General features: G+C 38.2%; 1 protein-coding gene across 1 annotated transcript; it reads right to left on the bottom strand.

The window, feature by feature from the left end:
* Positions 1–1,177: 1,177 nt before the first annotated feature.
* Positions 1,178–3,323, bottom strand: LOC116897839 (zinc finger protein 136-like). The gene is made up of 2 exons (XM_032899255.1): positions 3,088–3,323; positions 1,178–3,017 (listed from the first exon to the last, which is right to left on the bottom strand). Exons 1-2 carry the CDS (start codon positions 3,215–3,217, stop codon positions 1,876–1,878), a joined length of 1,272 nt encoding a protein of 423 aa, XP_032755146.1. The 5' UTR covers positions 3,218–3,323; the 3' UTR covers positions 1,178–1,875.
* Positions 3,324–19,538: the final 16,215 nt, after the last annotated feature.

The raw sequence follows: 19,538 nt of genomic DNA, 5'->3' as shown, positions 1-19,538 counted from the left end.
GACATAATTCTGATAGTTCTACTTATGTTACTTGGCCTTTTTCCCTTATTGCTTTTAATATTCTTTCTTGGTTTTGTGCATTTGGTGTTTTGACTATTATTTGACAGGAGGAATTTCTTTTTTAGTCTAATCTATTTTGAGTTCTGTAGGCTTCTTGTATGTTTATGGGCATCTCTCTATTTAGGTTAGGAAAGTTTTCTTCTATGGTTTTTCTTTTTTTTTGAAGATATTTACTGGCCCTTTAAGTTGGTAGTCTTCACTGTATTTTATACCTATTATTCTTAGGTTTGATCTTCTCAATGTGTCCTGGATTTCCTGGATGTTTTGGCTAGGAGCTTCTTGTGTTTTACATTATCTTTGACAGTTGTGTCTATAATTTCTCTGGTATCTTCTGCTCCTGAGATTCTGTCTTCTATCTCTTGTATTCTGTTGGTGATGCCCACATTTATGACTCCTGCTCTCTTCCCTAGGTTTTCTATCTTCAGGGATGTCTTTCTTTTTTTTTTTTTTTTTTCAATTTTCAAAGTCAGTTTTTATTGGTCCATTAACCACAAAAGTACTTAAAATTATGATTAAATGTATATTTGAACTGTATTTTTATTTTGTACTTGTGGTATGTGTGGAGGTCAGAAGGCAGCTTACAGGAGTTGGTTTATTTTACGTTTTCTAGGACTTGAACTCAAGTCATCAGGGTAGGCAGAAAGCACCTTAATCCACTGAGCCACCTTGCCAGCCCTTCAAATACATTTCAACTTACTTGTAGGATCTAACTTTGTTAAAATGCAACAAATGAAATTTTGTGGACAAGGAAAAACCACTCTCATTGAATACACATATAGCCTGGGAAGTTTGGCAGACAGCTATGGTCCCACTTACATTGGAGACTGAAACTAGAACCAGGTAGGTTCAGATGAACACGGGTGTTTCAGCATGACTCATTCTGCCCCCAATAAATAGATATTAAAACCACCCAGAAACGATTGCTTAAACCCACAGAAGGGGTTGAAAGATGTAGGAGCGGAGGACAGGAAGTGTGCTGCCCTCTGGACAGGGTGCAGCTGTTTCATTGTTCAACACACTGAAGCTTTGGCTAGGTGCATAAGATAATGGGTTACGAAAAAGAAAACGGGATGGGGTGGGGAGTGGAATGAAGGTGGGAGGGGGACATGTTGAGGAGTGTCTGGGGTGACTTTGGGTAGACATAATCAAGACAGTATGCATATTTGGAACTCCCCAAATACCAACCGAATTATGACTAAGAATCAGAAGTCCACAGTACACTGACACATTTAGCAGTGAGCTACCGAGAGAAACCACAGGCCACTGTCACCACTGTCCCATCATGGCTTCTAGCAGCACTGGATCAGCAGGTTTTATACTTCTTAGGTTCATGAGATTTGGGAACTCACTTCGTGGGTTTGAAAACATTTGTTAACTTGGCAAGAATCCAACAATTCTCTTCATTTACGGATTCGTGTCAGTGGCGGGTCACGCGCGTAACACGGCACCTGACTTAAGACTTTGCTACAAGGTAGGGTGGGAGAGGCTAACAGACACAGATCTCTTTCTCTTCACCATGTCTTCCCATGTGTGCTAGCAAGGATGGCCAGAAAGCTTCCCGAGTTCTCTCTGTGGAAGCCCTCAGCAGTACGTCCTGAGAGATGAACCTCTTCCTGGTGTTCTTTCAACTCAGAGGCTTTGTCACACAAACCATGAGGTCTGTCACACAAACCGTGGCAAACACTGGGCCTTTGGCACACACACTGCGTTCAGAGGCTCGCTTTCCACTGCCATTTTTTTTTCTTTTTTTAACGAGGAGCTGGAATGTGCGGAGCTCTTCGGTGTAAGTATTTAAGTCAGACGATCCTCCTCCTATTAACTGTGTGTAGCCATGTGCCTCCGAAGACTTTTGGAGTATGAGAACACCTTGCCACACTCCTTACACTCATAGGCCTGCCTTTTGTGTGTTCTCATGTGATTCTGAATGTAACTGGGACAACTGAAGGCCTTCCCACACTCCTTACATTCATACGGCTTCTCTCCAGTGTGAGTGGTCTCATGGTTGCGTAAGGAAGAAATACATTTAAAGGCTTTCCCACATTGTTTGCATCCGTACAGCTTTTCTTCATTGTGGCACTTCTTGTGGTTTCGAAGGGAATAGACATAGGGGTAAGCTTTCCCGCACACCTCACACTTGTAAGGCCAGGCTCCACTGTGCGTCCCTAGATGTCTCCTTGCACAGTGGCCAGAAGTGAAGGTCTTCCCACACTGCATACATTCATACGGCTTCTCTCCAGTGTGAATTCGCTTATGTGCTTGAACATGGCTGGAGTGTCTGAAGGTTTTCCCACACTGCTTGCATTCATAAGGTTTCTCCCCAGTGTGAGTCCTCTTATGCAGTTGAAAAGAACAGTAACCGGTGAAGGCTTTCCCGCAGTGTTTACATTCATACAGTTTTTCTGTAGTATGAAGCCTTTTATGCAAGTCTAGGGAACTGGAAGTCCAGAACATTCTTCCACATTCCTTACATTCAGGTATCTCTCCGGAGTGAATCGCTTTATGTTCCCTAAGGGCAATGGCGTTAGAGAATGTCTTTCTGCATACCCTGCACTTATACCTGTCTGCGTTGTGAGTGAGCATGTGCCTGTCAACACAGTAGCGGTAACTAAAGGCCTTCTCGCAGTATTTACATTTATACGGCTTCTCTCCGCTGTGGGTCTTTCTATGTTTCTTAAGGGAGCCAAGGCACATAAAGACTTTACCACACATTTTACATTCATAGTATTTCTTTACGTATTTCTGATAGTCACATGGTCTGTACTTAGAGTTGGATGTAGCGGGCCTCTTCAGGGATGACTGAATGGCGGTGCGACATTCAGGAAGCTTTGGCTGGACAACTGTTTCTGCACCCGGGCCACTGTTTGTAAGTTCACACTTTCTCTTTACCACCTGGACTCTCAGATTTCTCCCTAGACTTCTGAAACAAGCTTCCAAATCCCAGCATTCCCAGTTTATACCATGGTGCACCCATCTTCATTCCAAATCAGCACTTGGCAACAGTGAGTGAAGCCAGGGGGTCAGGCTCACCTACAGAAGTCAGATTCCTATAGGTTTCCCGCATCACATCTCTGTAGAGAATCTTCTGGGAAGGATCCAGCAAAGCCCACTCTTCTTGGGTGAAGCGCACAGCCACGTCCTCAAAGGTCACCAAGGCCATAGTGCGCTCCTGTCCTGCCTGCGCTGCTCAGTGCGGGGTGTCAACGCGGTCCGTGCGCATTGCGAAGCCGCCAGGGAGAGCGCCGAAAATGGAGGCGCCCGGCGGACGAGCGGCTGCCCGCTGCTGATTCCAGGGATGTCTTTCTTTGTGCTTTCTTTATTGTCTCTATTTCCATTTTTAATTCCTGGATGCTTTTGTTCATTTTCTTCTCCTGTTTGGTTTTTTTTTTTTTTCCAGTAGTTTTTTAAGTGATTTTTGTGTTTCTTCTTCAAGGACTTCTAGTTGTTCACTTGTGCTGTCCTGTATTTCCTTTAGGGTGGGCCTATGTGTCAGCACTCCTGTAGGCATGTTTTCCTGTTTTCTTTCAGCCAGTTATGGGAACACAATGTTCTGCTCTCAGGCATGTAGTTGCTCCTGGTGCCTGGCTTTCAGCTCTCTGTGAGTGCAGCAACCAAAAGGGTCCTGCCCCTACTTCTCCTGGGTCCCTGTGCCTAGGGGGCACAAATGGCAAAAGGTGTTTTCCTCTTGAGTCAGGAATGTGGGCAGAGAGTAGTCTCATAGGAGTGTACACACTTCTGAGGGTCTAAGTCATCCTCCCCATGGGATTTGGGTGCGGGTAGCTGTTTGACTGGTTCAGTTCAGATCCGGGCACAGATCTGGACTGAGGGCCTCCTGCAGCTGACTTCTCCTATATTCCTGTGTCCAGAGGCATATGCAGTTTCCTCTTGGGCCAGGGATGAGGGCAATAGTGGGCAGAAGTGACAGTCTGTCCTGCCCTGCAGACTCAGGATTGCCCCCACTTCTAGGTGTTCAGCTCTCTCTCCAATGGGATTTGGGCCAATGTAATTGTCTTATGTTTTACTTCTATATCCTCAAAATATACACCATATTACATTGTTATTATGTTATTTTGAATAGCTAGTAGTATTTTGATACTGAAGATCTCCTGCAAACAAATTGTTTCAGATGTTTTTCTTTTTTCAAGGAACTTTTATGTTTACTGATCTAGAACTTAAACCAGTAAGTAGTTGCCAGTCATTTATTTCACTATTGTCCTCAGTAAAAATCTATCTCTTTTATTGGATATGATAAAAAAAATCACTTCAGATTTTTATGATTTATATGAATTTACACACACACATATTTATTAATTAAATTGATCTATCTGCATATATATATATATTTACCACTGTATATCTACCAGCCTCAACAAGGTATAGACTATCTCCATCATCATCAACTCTTACATCTGGCCTTTTCCAAGTCAGTATACATGCCTCTTTTCCTAGATTGCTTCTCTGTTGTTTGGCAGATTCAATGACCCAAAGAAACGATGAAAAAAGGACTTATTTCTCATTACAAGCTATATCCCATTATAGAAAGATACCAGGTCAAGAGCTTTTGGCAGGAACCTAGAGGCAGGAACTTAAATAGAGACCCCGTATGGTGGTTTCAATGATAATGGATCCAGTAAGCTCATATGCTGGGTTCCCTAGTTGGGGAAATTATTTGAGAAGGATTATGAGGAGTGATCTTGCCAATGGAAATGTGTCACTTGTGAAATTTGTGGTTTCAAGAGAAGTATGTCACTTCCATTGTTTTCTGTCTGCTTCTTACTTGTGGAATAAGATGTTAATTGCTAGCTGTTCCTGTCTCTATTCCTTTGTTAAACCATCGTAGACTCTAAGTATGCAAATGATGAATTAGAGAAAGATCTGACAGAATAGGATATGTCTAATTCTCACAATAAGAGAAATGGGAAGCTTACTTTGAGAGAGAGAGAGAGAGAGGGGAGAGAGAGAGAGAGAGAGAGAGAGAGAGAGAGAGAGAGAGAGAGAGAGAGAGAGAGGAGGCAGTTTTAAAAATACACTTATAGAGTATCAGGTTGCAGAAAGAACAGGCTAGGCACAGGTAAAGACTGAACCAGCTAGAGAGTGAGAAGGAGCTAGAAGATTAGAACATATTGCCAAAGTTAGTATGGGGCCAGGGAGAGCAATTCAGTCAGAAGTTGGAAGAGAAGACAAATCCAGTCTGTGAGCTTGGAGAGGAATTTGAGCCTGAAGAGCTGAGTTGAATCAACCAGCTTAAGTTTAGAAAGAACAAGAGTACACTGAGGAAAACAGAAAAAGGGTTATGGAGTCAGCAGCGATCATGGCCAAAGCAGCTTTACCTTTGGTAATTTTCATATCTTCTTTAACAGTTTAATGTTCTGCGGCTAAAAGCTGCTGGTTTCTGGTGAATAATTTTTGATGATAGCAGCAGGGAATTAAGGGAAAGGTTTAGTTACTATCATTCTTTTCTCTCCGACTCAAGTGTCCCTTGCTGACCACATTCAAAGTTGTTAACTCTTCTTAAGCCAGAGAGAAATTAAAAGAAAGGAAAAGAATAGAAAAGAGAGAAAATTCAGGCACACAGAGACACACATACTGGATGAAGCTGAAGAAGGCGACATCATTGCTTCGTTGTAGTTCTTGGTTTTTATACTTCTCGGGAAAATTGATTTTCTATGCCGTTTTATATGTTATAAGTTCATAGTAAGTTGAAGGCAATAGTTCATATCATAGTTTGTGTTACAACAGCATTGTTTACATGTCTTTCCATTAAGACTAGTACCTGAATAAGCATTCATTATCTGTTATTAGCTCTATAAGTTCATTATATGTTTCAAACAACAATTTTTATGTCTGCCCAGTAGGGTGGGATCATGCCCAGAAATCATTTGGCTATGTAATAGTTTCAGGAAAAGGCATATCAGCAGCAAGATGCAATACTGGGATAAAGTCTCTCAGGACCTTGCATTTCAGAGCTCCCCCACCACACCCATATCAAATAGTGAGCCTTCTTCAGAAAACTCACTTGCCTGCTGTAGCTTTTCCTAGATGGCTTCCGATATACGTGTGTGTGTGTGTGTATGTGTGTGTGTGTGTGTGTGTGTGTGTGTGTTTGTAGATAAATGTGTGTATTTGTGACAGACTTTTGCTGTGGGAAAACACAACACATATATGTCAACTTACCCCAGGAAGGTAGCTCACAGCACACCGAGATAACGATTTGCACCAGTGTCTAAGTTGGTGAATAATTGAGATTTTTATATTTAAACAAATTTAAAATTAAAATGCAATTTTAGTGTTTTCCCCTCTACCTGTCTTCAACCCTTTCTACATGCCCTCCTTCCTTTTCCAGTTCAAAACTGTGGCCTCGTTTACTTTTTCCAGTTGTTAGACTATAAGCTGTTCAGTGTATTTAGTGTTACTTGCTTATGTATGACTTCAGTGCTGCACATTTGGAATTGAGTAACCAACTGGGGCTCATCCCTAGGGAGGACTAGTCCTCCAGTGTTCAGCATTCCTAATTTATCTGTAGTTCTTTGTCTTTAGATAGGGTCTTCTGGGATTTCTCCCTTTCATGTTGGCAATGAGACTTTTGTTTATTTGCTTTTTGTTTTTAATTGGGGTTACAAACAGAAGGATGGGTGAGGAGTTACTTAAAAGGGACAGGGATAACTCAGAAACTGCTGTCTAATCAGAAAATCTACCCAACCTGAGTGATGACTCCCCAAACTCCCAGAGCTTTCTACACAGTTTGTAGGCAGACTTGCAGAATTCAAATGTCTTTCATTTTCTCCTTTGGCTGAGCAAAGTGGATGGCCACACCCAGCATCTGTTTGTACCCAACCCCGCCCGGGTGATGACTCCAAAACACTGAAGCTCTTCCACAGTTTGCAGACAGCACCACAGGCTAAGCTTCCTTCTTTCTGTCCTTTGGCTGCTCAGGACCCAACGCCCATCTGCTGTTTACTTCCAACTATGGAAAGCTACTGTTGGTCATGGCCGTCAAGAATCTGAGTTGTCCTTCTCCAGGACATACAGACATTTGCTCACCTCCTGTTTACCACCCTATGCTAGTGAGCTTCCTGTTTTCCTACTAGAGGAAAACTTGCAATTTGGAAAGAATGTTGCAACACACACACACACACACACACACACACACACACACAGAGCAATTTCTCTGCTTTACCTGTTATATTGTCTATTACACCTCAGAAAGTAATCTATTGTCTTTTCTTAGAGAATTTTTGTTTTGTTTGAGTTTTTATTTTTTTGTTTATTAGTTGTTTTTTAAAATTTTTACTTGAGTATCCATTATTTCTGAGCAAAGATTGAGTGTGGTGCTAAAGAAAGTTATGGCTCCTTTGCCTTTTTTCACATACTTAGTAATTTTAATACCAGTTATAGAAATTATGTTTTTGAATTTTATTTATTTACTTTCTTATTTAACTTTTATGTTTTTTTGATGTATACTTTAGTCTAGGCTATACTAGGACACATTGTGTATTATAAACTTATTTCAAACTCAAAGCAATTTTCCTGCCACAGCCAACTACATACTTGATCATAGGAATGTGCCCCTTATTGAAGCTTATCTCCTGAATTTTGTACTGTGATTGCAGATGAATTTATGGTCTTAATTACGAGTTAATTTCTGTGATCACTTTTCTGCTTGATTGATCTATCTATCCATGTACATTCTAGTATAGTATTGATTATCGAATATTTTACAGTGAATCTTGGTATTGTTTCTTGATGCAATTTCTTTTTGGTCACCTTTTCCAGTTTCTTTTGTTATTATAAGTATTTTATGATCCCATATATGTATACTACCATACATTATATTTATTGATTTTACAGATTTTTTTAGACAGTTTCTTATGCAAACTAATTTGGCTTTGAAATCATAGAGATTTGCTTGCATCTGTCTCCCCAGTGCTGAAATTAATGGTATATGTCACCATATCCAACATATATATTAATATATGTATATATTAAATTTGCCTTAGCAGTATTAATTTTAAAGCCTGTTATTAAATAGTTAAATCAGGATTGATATATTCAATCTGAAAATGAAAGAAAGTAGAGACCAACAGAAGCACATTGTCCTGTATTAGAACAGTGGTGAGCAGCGGTCCCTCTGTGTGAGTGGAATCTGCACCCAGGCACAGTGGGAGTGAGGGTCTTATAGGGCAGAAAATGGAAACTTCATTTTGGGGTGGAAAGTTCCATTTGTGAATCTGTTTCTTGCAGTTGCAGGGTTGTAAGTGCCAGTTCATATCATTATGATGACCTCATTGTCAGGAGTTTCCTAGCTAGAAATGTCTGCAGATGTTTTTATCAATGTGTTTACTTTCTTGTAGGATTTTCTCACTTCTACTGAAGAGCTTCATTTCCATAGGTCATTAACCCTTCAGTGATGACTGAGATTTTGATTGTAAACCAATTTGGAAACAAACATTATTTTGAATGTATGAGTCTTTTCATCTGTGACTGTAGTACATCCTTCCTGTTATTGAAGTTATTTAAAATGTTTTCTACTTTTTCCTGTCTTGTGTTCAGTTTGTCTGTAAATACATTTGGGATTTGGTGATATTAAAATAGAATTCTTTAAGTTAAATTTTCAATTCTTTTTCTTTATCTGTGTAAAAATATTTTGAGTAGTGGAGAACATAGCATAACACTTCTTTTTCTACTTATCTGTGCATCAGAACACTTATTGGTGATAATACACAGGCATCCTGCAATTTTTATTGTAGTTTTACATTAAGGTATAATTAATACACATTAAAACCTATTCCTTAGTAGTGTATAGTCTATGGGTATGAGAGATTTGAACAGCCATTTTGTCACCATTACAATCAAAACAGAACAAGCAAACCCCAAACAATCATATTAGTCATCATGCTTTAATGTCATTGGAGGGTCCAGGAGAGACAGCTTAGTTGGTAGTTTTCTTGCTGTGCAAGCATGAAAGCCAGAGTTCAATCTTGAGTACACACAAAAAAGCTGAGCTTTGATGATTTGTACTTGTAAGTCCATTACTGGAGAAGCAAATACTAATGAGTCCCTGGGGCTTGCTGCCCAGTCAATGTAGGTCAATCAGTGAGCATCATTTTCAGTGAGAGATCCTGTCTCAAAGTGCAAAGTGAGAGTAAATAAGGGAGACAACTGATATTGACATATAGTTTTCATATGTGTGGACATGTGTACACTTAAACATACAAATGTATGTAGACAAAAGTGTACACACATGTATAAACATAGATATGCATGCATACGCACAAAAGCATGGGACATGAATGAGAAGACCTCTCAATAGTCGAAGTTGGCTTAATTTGAACAACAAAAATAAAGAACCTTTAGGTTATTACCCAATCTCTAAGACAGATATCCATGTAAGTCCACTGACATAAATAAGTAATCAAACATCTCCATGAACAAGCAAGAAGAGGTGGTTTTCAAACAAATGATGGGAGTAGGAGAAGGTTTCTGCAGCGGGGGTCACACTATTTCTCACTCCTTAAGCATGTACTGTCATCTGGATTTCTTTCCAAAGTGTATGGTGAAGAGAGACATGGGAAGAGTCAAAAGAAAATTTGAAGTAAAATTAAAACTGAACAGCCAGGCAAATGCTTTCACACCCAGGTACTCTTGGGAAGAGATTATTTAAAAATCTAACAATTTATATCTCTAGTAACTCTCTTCAGTATCTCAATATTTCCAACAGAGAAGTAAACTCAAAGAGATGGAGCAAAACAAACAAGAAACAAACAAAAACGAACCTATAATGTGGTCACTGGAATTATCAAAGTCTTAAAAACCAAGGAAATCTAAGAGAAAGACATGGTCAAGAGGGACTGAAGGAGATGTGACTTATATTGCATGATATCTTAGACCAAAAATTTGGTGAAAGATAAGTGTTGACCTTCAAAAACCTATGCAGACCCATGTCTGTAAGAACTGGGATCTGAGGACTGAAAGAATGGAGTTGTAGACAATCTGACTTCAGTTTCAGTGTACTTTTATGCAGGGACATAGCAAAGAAATCAGTGATCCAAGGAAGGCTGTTTCAGTTCAGAAAATATGATGAGAAAGACATGTAAATGTTAGTAAACAAATGCTAAATATTAACATAGCATTCCCTTTCCCTAATTTTCTTGTGACAGACCAATTTAAACACAATACCTGATACATACTATAGATTATATCTTAACCAAGAGGAGACAATATCAGATTCAAAATACATTGACCATATTGGGTTCTACAACTACATTTTGAAATCCAACAGGAATAAACATGTCTTGTAACTTGAATGTAAAAGTTTGTCACATGAGGCATAAGGTCATCTCGGGGAACAAAATGCATCTGAGGTAAAAGACTCTGTCTTTTTTCCTGGGAGCCTCTTTCACAGCTCCCCAAGGCCTGTTCACCATGGGTCATTCCTTTGACAGTGATCTGACAATAAGAAAATCTGAAAAAAGGCTGGGGATTTATATTGGAAATAAATGATCAATAATGGCTTAATAGTTATAAACTATATCACTTTACTATTTTTACTAATAATTGGATGAATTAGCCACATGGATAGTTGGTATGCTTTTTGCTATTATGCTATTTACTTATTTTTTTGTAAAACTTTCCAAAAGTATTTGTGCATGTCTCGGTGTATCTGTGTGTGTGTGTGTGTGTGTGTGTGTGTGTGTATGTATGTGTGTGTATGTATGTGTGTGTAAGTATGTGTGTGTATGTATGTGTGTATGTGTATGTATGTGTGTGTGTGTGTGTGTTCATGTGTGTGAGCAGGGTACGTGTGTATGCACCACAGTGTTTAACCTCAGGTATAACTTCTTACCTCCTTGTTTGAGACAAAGGCTCTCATTGTTCTCTGCTGGGTATACTAGACCAGTTGGCGGACAACCTTCTGAGTATTCACCAATCTTCATCTTCCTATAGAATTCTGGGGTTATAGGTACTTAGACATGATTTCTGGGAATTCAACCTCATGATATTACAATGGTGTGGCCATGATATCACTCACCAACCCACTTCTCATGCCACCTACCAGCATTTTAAAAATAAAGCCTATCTATTAAAAAACACACTGCCAAATAATTTTCCAAAATGCTTATATTATTGATGTTTCCACCCTCAGGGCACGAATGCATTATTTAATATGTCTCATCAGCAACTTACTTTAGGCATGGTCAGTTCATTTAACTTTGGTTTTACTGATAGAAATACTATGTCTGTCTTAGTTACAGCTCTTCTCTAATGCTTTGCTTTCTTTATTAAGAAAAAAACGCTATGAATTATGCTACATTAGTTAATATGGTGCAGTATGTCAGTTAAATTTCAACTAGAAATAAGTCTTCTATTATGAGTTAAATTCTACTTGATAATACTCCATGATTTTCTGCTGCCTGCTTTGGTGTAATTTTCTAATATTTTTATCAAAGATTTTTTTGCTTATGGGTTAATGAAAATATTAGCATATATCTCCTTAGAATAGATATGTCAATTTTTACCTCAGAATATTGTCTGTTTCATAAAAATACTTTAGTCTGTATTTTTTATTACCTAAGAAAGTTTATGTAATATTTTTCTTTATACGTGCTTGTTAGAATAAACAATTGGAAATACATAGGCCTAGGTTTTCTTTCTGTAAAGTTTTTTTTATAATTTCTATATCAGTGGTTGACAACTCTTCTGCATTGTTTGCTGTGCAATGCTTCTTTTGTCTCACTTCTTCACTGATCTTCACTTCATCGAGAGAGGCATGGAAGAAAATGTCTCCTGGTCATCCTGCTGGTTCAGGTTATTTCCCCTGACATGTGCCAATTTGTCAGAGGCTTGGCGGTTTCTGCTGGATAATACTGCCAGTACTGATTCATGTTTGATAACATCTTTTTGAAGAAGACTATTGGTATCCTGACACCACTGAGCTAGATTGAAGGTATCCTGACAACAGAGATTGAAATTACCCTAAAAATCTACTCAACAGATCTACATCCTGTTGCTCTATTCACCATCTTTTATCTCTAGATTTAGAGGATGGGGGAGAAGGGGGTCGAAGCCTTTGTGATTCCTTATCAAAGTAAGTTTTGAAAAATCTAAGCCTGTAGTTCCTTATGTTGTAGTAAATCCCAAGCATAAATTGTCTGTTGGTACTTTGTAACTATAATTTTGCTACTGTTAAGAATCATAATGTAATGATCTGATATACAGGATGCCTGATATACAATCCCCAGAGGGGTCGTAACACACAAGTTGAGAACTTTTGTTCTGTATGCTCGACATTTTAATGCTTCATGAGATTTCTGTTTCATTTCACGAGTTATATCTTTAAAAATCACTTAAATGTTGCTAAATATTAGCATGATTTTATATATTTGTTGCCTTACCTTTTGTGTTTTATATCGTTAGTTATGCATTACTGAATTTTAATTATTTATTTCTTCTCAGACTCTATTATGTTATTCTTTGTAATAATCAAAGTTTTTGCACGTCTCCCTACATTCTTCCTGTATTGTTGTATATGTTCTAGCACCGTCTACTTTAAGTTGGCTACTGTTGCCAACTCTTACCATTGATTTCTGAGGATCCAGTACCATTTAACAGTTTTTTATAATCTTCCTAAACTTGTCAACGGTTGCCATTTTCTGCTTTTTTTTTAATATTGGCCATTCTGAGGAAGTGAAATGATATCTCACTGTGGTTCTTTCTATTCATTTCTCTAATATTTAGGGACAGTGAGCAATTTTTTAGGTGCTCAGTGGCCATTGTCATGTGTTCTTTGGAAAAATGTTTATATGAGGTCTACATGCCTTGATAATCAATGTTGAAATTGGTCATTGAAAGTGATGGTACTTTTAAGAAAAGATAATTAGTTCATGAATCAAGAGAATTCGTGATGAGATTGGAGTCCTCATAAAAGAGACACGAATGAGCTATTAATTGTTTCTGCTACCTGAGGGCACAGACATAGCCCCACCCATAATCTAACAAGGTTGTTTGATTCCCGAAACACCTCCTGGTGCCTTCCTCTTAAACTTCACAGTCCCTGGAATACGAGAAATCGATATTTGTTTTCTTATAGGTGGTTCAGTTCGTGCTGTTCTGTTATAATTGGCTTAGAGAATTAATTATTTTAGGCTTTGCCCGACAGCTACCTACAAAGCTCATGTCACCTACCACAACTACTACCTGGGCCACTGTACCAGCCAGGTGCAGCAGCATGTGAGAGGACTGCTTGCCTCCATGCCGCACCCTACTCTTAGCCCTCTCTCTTTCTCCCAGCCACCTCCTCTGTTCCCACATGTTCCTGGCCTCTCTTTCTCTCTTCCTCTCTTCCTCTCTTTCAGTACTTCTCTGTTCCCACCATTCTCTGACTCTACCCATTTTCCAGGTCCCTACTCCCCTTTCTTTCCCCAGTAAACCTTCTTTATTTCAAGTCTGTCACATGTCATGACTTCTGAGGAGGATACCGTAGCATGCCTGCCACGTGCCCCTTACTCCTGCGGCCACAGCATTATATCACACTAGTTTTCACAACAGTTACAGCAGAGTGAATGTATTAAAACAAGTATTCTGCACAATTGAAAACAAGATTTATGTTGTTACTGGAGAGTTGTAGACGTCCTTCACACTTTGTGTCTATGGGTCATTTACAACTCTTCTCCTCATTCTGCTACCTGGTTTTCATTTTGATATCTGTTTCCATTAACATACAGATATTTTCGTTTGGTGGAACCTACTTTGCTCTTTTATTCCGTAATTCATTTATTTTTATTTTATATGTGTTGATATTTTTTTCTGTCTGTTTGTCTGTGCAAGTATATCAGATAACCTGGAACTTGAGTTCCAGACAATTGTGACCCAACTTTGTGGTTGCTAGTAATTGAACCCAGATCCTCTGGAAAAGCAGCCACCGCTCTTAACCACTGAGCCATCTCTCCAGTCCTTGACTTTGTTCTTTTTGTTTTATTTTTTGCTTGTTCTTTTCATTTCCTGGGATAGTGTATCCAACATCAATGTCCTGAAATTTTCTTCTAATTTATATCCCTAGTCATTTAATACTTTGTTTACATTTATGTCCTTAATATATTTTAACGTAATTTGTGAATAAGGAAAACAGTCGGGATACAGCTGATTCAGATAATGGACACTCTTCCATTACTCGTTGCAGAAGATCATCCACTTGTCTGTATATAGATGTATATAGCTAGCATTCTTGAGAATCATGTGGCCATGTAAACAGGGCTTATTATTGAGCTGTCTATTCTGTGGCATTTATTTATCTGTGTTATCTATCTTTTTGCTAACATTAAGAGGTCTTAATTACTGGTGTTTAATAGCTGTTTGGTAAACAGATTAGAAATCAAGACATGTAAGGAATCCAACTTTACTCTCTTTGCTCAACATTGTTTGAGATCCAATGAGGATTTTAGGATCTTTCTTTCTTTCTTTCTTTCTTTCTTTCTTTCTTTCTTTCTTTCTTTCTTTCTTTCTTTCTTTCTGTGTCTGAAAACATTCCTTTATAATTGTAATAGAAAGTAAGTTGATTATGTAAATCAGTTAACAGAAATATTTCCACATTAACTTCAAAATTGTTCTTTTGTTTCTTTTTATTTCTACTATCAATGTATTGTAATGTATTTAATGATATTGTAAGGGTCCATGATTTCCTGAAGAATGACACCCCAGATTCAAATAGTATGTAAATGCAAAGAATGTTTTACTCTGCAGAAGTCCAGCATGCTGGGGTTTCCCATTACCAGAATAGAGAGATAACCAAGTGAGCTTGCAGACTTGATTTAAAGCACATTGGGGAATTCTAGGGTAGGTGACTTCTTTGTTAATCTATTATGTCCATCTCTAGGGGCATTCCACTACTAGGATATGCTGGCGAGGTCTGGAGACTGTTACTGAGGAAGTCTGGAAACTGCTGCTGACCGATTGTCTTTGCCTCAGGCTGGTAAGGGCAGCTTCTGAGGCCTGGACTTGCCTGGAATTGCCCAGTTCTTGGAAACAGAGATTTGGTCTAGTCTCCTTAACTGCCAATTTGAAGCCTGTCATGGAATCAGTGTAGCCTTATCATTCTCCCCTTTCAGTAATGGGTCATCTCGAATCCTGGAGATGTTTCTGAGGTTCCTACACTAGCAACTCCAGCTAGCCTTATGTCAAGGAGAGAACCTAGTAACACAGCGGAAATGACCACCCCTTTTAACTCAATTGTTTGGAGGTGTGTCTGGTTGAAGATATCCTCTTCAGAGTAATAAGTCACTCTGGGTACACGCGGTAGAGAGCATAAAAATCCTGTCATATTTACAACCAGGGCATGAATGCATAAATTAAGTCCAGCAAGCATTCTCTGGCGGGCAGTATGTATCATGCAACAATAGGGGTTACTGTGTGGTTGTAGAGGTGGGAATAAGCTTATTTCCAATGAAGAGTCCCTGTCCTGCATCCAAGAGTTCTGTGTTAAGTCCGGGGAGAGAGAAGTTAAGAAACAGCAGTCCAATGCCAGCCACTGTGAACATGATGACAAGGTTGTTGCAGCAAGATCAGGAGTGATGGAGTATCAGTTTCAGCCGATCGACAGGGTATGGGGTGGCCTTCCATGGCTCCCGTGGTGGTTCGCCTGGATGTCTCTTCCACTGGAACCTCAAGAGCTGGATTGTCTCTCTCCTGACAGGCTTAATGTGGGAGTGGCGTATCAACATCCCGATCCCATTCACCTTAACAGCCATAGGTATTCATATCTTCCAGGAAGAAAACAATTTTAGGACTATATAGTTTATGAATTAGGGCTTAGAGAAAGACAGGCACCCAGAAATCAATAACACAGTAGGAAGTGCAAGTGTGGACTTCTCCAAGAAGAATCTCAGACAGAACAGCTTACCTTATTATGGATCTGGGCCAAACAAGAGAAAGTAACAATTGTCTTAGCATTACCGATATTCCTTTTGGTATCACACCATTTACCTCTCAAAAGGTTTTTAAGAAAGTGTTTCATTTTCTCTTTTAATATACAAGAATATAAATAAGATGCCTTCACCAGGATGACATTTGGATCAAGTAAAACCAAAATCCACTTGGTTACACAGAGTTAGTCTGTATTCCTTCCCTTGGGAGAGGAATCGTGAGATTCCTAGAGTACTTCAAGGATTTTCACCCTTCTTTCCTGCCTTTTTATTTCTGTTACTAGCTGATTAAGGGCTTTTGTCAAGAGAAAATACTGTTGTCAAATGTTCTTTCTCTATAAATGGAAATGATCTTATGTTTTTTTTTCTCCTTTGTCCTATTAGTGTATTTTATTATGTTGATTGAATATTCTAAGTTAACACATCATTACATTCTGAGTATAAATCCCACTTAATCATGCAGTATAATCCTTCCAGTATGCTGTTAAATTTGGTGAGCTGGCATTTCCTTAGGGTTAGTTATCAGGAATTTGAGTGTATGGTTTTGATTCATGTTGCCCTTGGTTTTGACCTCAGAGAATTCTAGCTTTCTAGGTAGATTCTTTTGAGTGTAACAGGATCACTGGGAAGAGTTTAGGGAGGACGTATTCGTAGCTCTTCTGTAGATGTCTAGATTCGCCTGCAAAGCCTTTTCCTTTTGAGAAAAGCTTCTCATTGCTCTAACATCCTTACTGAGTTGTAAGCTTAGTTGATTTTTTATAATTCAGTCTTGATTGTATATTTCAAAAGAAATTTTTCCATCTCTTCTTTGTTATCCAACTAGCAGATAAATGATTTTGTATTGGTCTCTACCCTTCATCTTACTTTGTAACATTCATTAAAGTGATTAATCTTTGTTTCTGGTTTTAGTTGTCTTCCTTGTGTTTTAGTCTTATAGTTTATGAATTATTTTGATCTCTTAAGTGCACACTCTTAGGCTCATTGATCAATTATTGACTCACTATTTATCACTATAGTATTTGTAGTGTTTACTTCTGCTCGCTTAGAGATTAGTTTGTTCTTCCTATTACAGTTCCTTGAGTTGACAACAGAAGCTGGTTGTTGATTTAATTTTTTTCAAGTATTTACCACTACGAGCTTCCCTTTGCTACTGTTTTACTCTGTATCCTACAGCCTCACAAATGTTTTACATTGACATTTGTCTCCAGGTGCTCTGAGTTCTTTTGTGATTTCTGTTTTGTAATAGGTTGTGTAAGACAATTTTTGATTTTCAACTCTTTAAGGATTTCCCTGTTTTCTTTCTGTGACTGGCTTCTAATGTTCAGAAAACAAAACAAAATCCAACCAAACAAAAAACTTGATAAGATTTCAATCTCTTAAACTGGGAGCACGTGTTTTACGTCTTCACCAGTGTACTATTTTAGCAAGCATGCCATGTGTGAACCAGTGGACTTGTGTATTTTGTTGTATCAACTGCTCTCCTTTGGTCTGTTTGTTTATTTGGTTTTTATTCCCAGGTCTTTACATCTATGATGTGATTCATCTCCCATCCAGCACAACTTGTGTCTGGTTAGTCTATATGGAATTTACAATGGGATGTTGAAATAGGCTATGTTTTTTGTACTGTTCCCTATTTCCCCATGATTTCCATCAATTTTTGATACGATGGGAGCTGTAATGTTGAGTGCATATTTTCTATATTTGTGACTTCCTTTGATCATTGTAATAACTTAAATAGGCTTGGCTCAGGGAGTGGCACTATTTGGAGGTAAGGCCTTGCTGGAGTAGGTGTATCACTGTGGGCCTGGATTTTACACCCTAGTCCTAGTTACCTGGAAGCTAGTACTCTGCTAGCAGTTATCAGATTAAGATGTAGAACTCTCAGTTCTTTCTGTGTCATGCCTGCAAGGATGCTGCCCTGCTCTCACTTTGATGATACTGGACTGAACCTCTGAACTTGTAAGCAAGCCCAATTGAATGTTGTCTTATATAAGACTTGCCTTTGTCATGGTGTCTGTTCACAGCAATGAAACCCTAATTAAGACAATCATGTAGAATTCTTGTTTCCTATCACCAGTTTTTACATTAACTGATATGTTTTATATGTATATACATTGGCATAGGATTACTTATAATTGTATTTTTCTTGTTTTCTGCCTTTTTTATATTGTCCTTTCTTCTTACAATTTTTTATGTCTCATTAATTTTTAATTTATTTTATATTCTTTTTTATGTGCAGGCTGTTCTGTTTGCTTGTGTAGCTGTAATCCACATGTGCACATGAAGCCTATAGAAAACGGAACAGGGCATCAGATACCCAAGTGCAGGAGACAATCAAGAGTCACCATGTGAGTGTTGAGAATTGAACCCAGGTCCTGTGGAGGAGCAGTCAGCATTCTTAATCACTGAGCCATTATTATTCCAGCTTCATTTTATTTTATTTTTGTAGATGCTTATTTTGATTGCTTTTTCATTTTTCTGTGTACATATATCCTTAGATATTATCTTTCTAGATCTGTTGAAATTTTATTAAGTAGACTCTTTCCTGAGAGTTAATATCAATTGCTAATGAAATTCTACTTTGAAATTCTACTCCCACCCACATTGTTATTAAGGATAAAACTTTCTTGATATTTTTACACATTTTTTTGAAAAATATTTCTCTATGTATTTTCTATACGTTTGCTTATTTCTATACTTACATTTACATTTTAAGCATATGTATTATGTTTCTTTTTATCAGGAAATTATATATCCTGTGTGCTTTTTTTCTTGCTATTTATTATCTCTTCACTCAGTTAAGAATTTCTCATAAAGCTGTTAAGGTATTCCAACTTCATCATGTATTAATTTCTTCATTCTGAAGTATATTTTTGATAGATAGAATATTATTGAGTGGATGTTTTTCTCTTCTTTTTTGTACTTTTAATACAGTATCTCTGCCAGTCTTCGATGGTCTTACAAAGAACTCAGTGGGTAGATTCATAGTAAGTCATTTCCTCTCACTGATTTTTACCTTTTCTATATTCTCACCACATTAACAGACCATAGTGTGACTTACTCATTATCATGGTGAAAATTTTCTGAGCTTCTTCAACTCCATTTCTTCTAAGACGTATGGAAGATCTGGCCATTATTTACTCACGTACCTTATATGCCCCATTATGCTCTATTTCCTCCGGCATTTTGATAGTGTCCAGGACCTTTCTGATTTGTACTGCTCAACTCAAAACTGGATCATTAGAATGGTGATTCTGGCTGATTCTTCTTCACATTTATACCTCTATCTTAGGATTCTTGACTTGTTTATGCATCTTTTTCTGGTTTTATCTGTTTACTCATTTAATTTACTGGGCATCTTTGTAATTGTATCTTGATTCTTTGCTGGGTTAGTTTTTCTCTCTCAGGTTTCTGGCTTTTGAATTCATTTCTTTAAATACGCTGTGACTGATTTTTTTGTGTCTGATATTTGAAATTTGTGCTTCCCGATTTTACAGTCATGTTTCACACATGGAAGGCTTTCTCTACTTAGCTTCATTGGATATTCTGTAGGTTTAATGAGTCATT

The sequence above is a fragment of the Rattus rattus genome, chromosome 4 (genome assembly GCF_011064425.1).
Source record: "Rattus rattus isolate New Zealand chromosome 4, Rrattus_CSIRO_v1, whole genome shotgun sequence".
NCBI classification, from domain to species: Eukaryota; Metazoa; Chordata; class Mammalia; order Rodentia; family Muridae; genus Rattus; species Rattus rattus.
This window is presented reverse-complemented; position numbering and strand designations above follow the sequence as displayed.

Bases quoted from the DNA above. Each gene is read 5' to 3' on its own strand.
- LOC116897839 (XM_032899255.1), bottom strand. From the start codon at position 3,217: ATGGCCTTGGTGACCTTTGAGGACGTGGCTGTGCGCTTCACCCAAGAA. The intron at 3,018-3,087 runs GTGAGCCTGACC...GGGTGCACCATG, and splicing joins TAGGAATCTGACTTCTGTAG to GTATAAACTGGGAATGCTGG.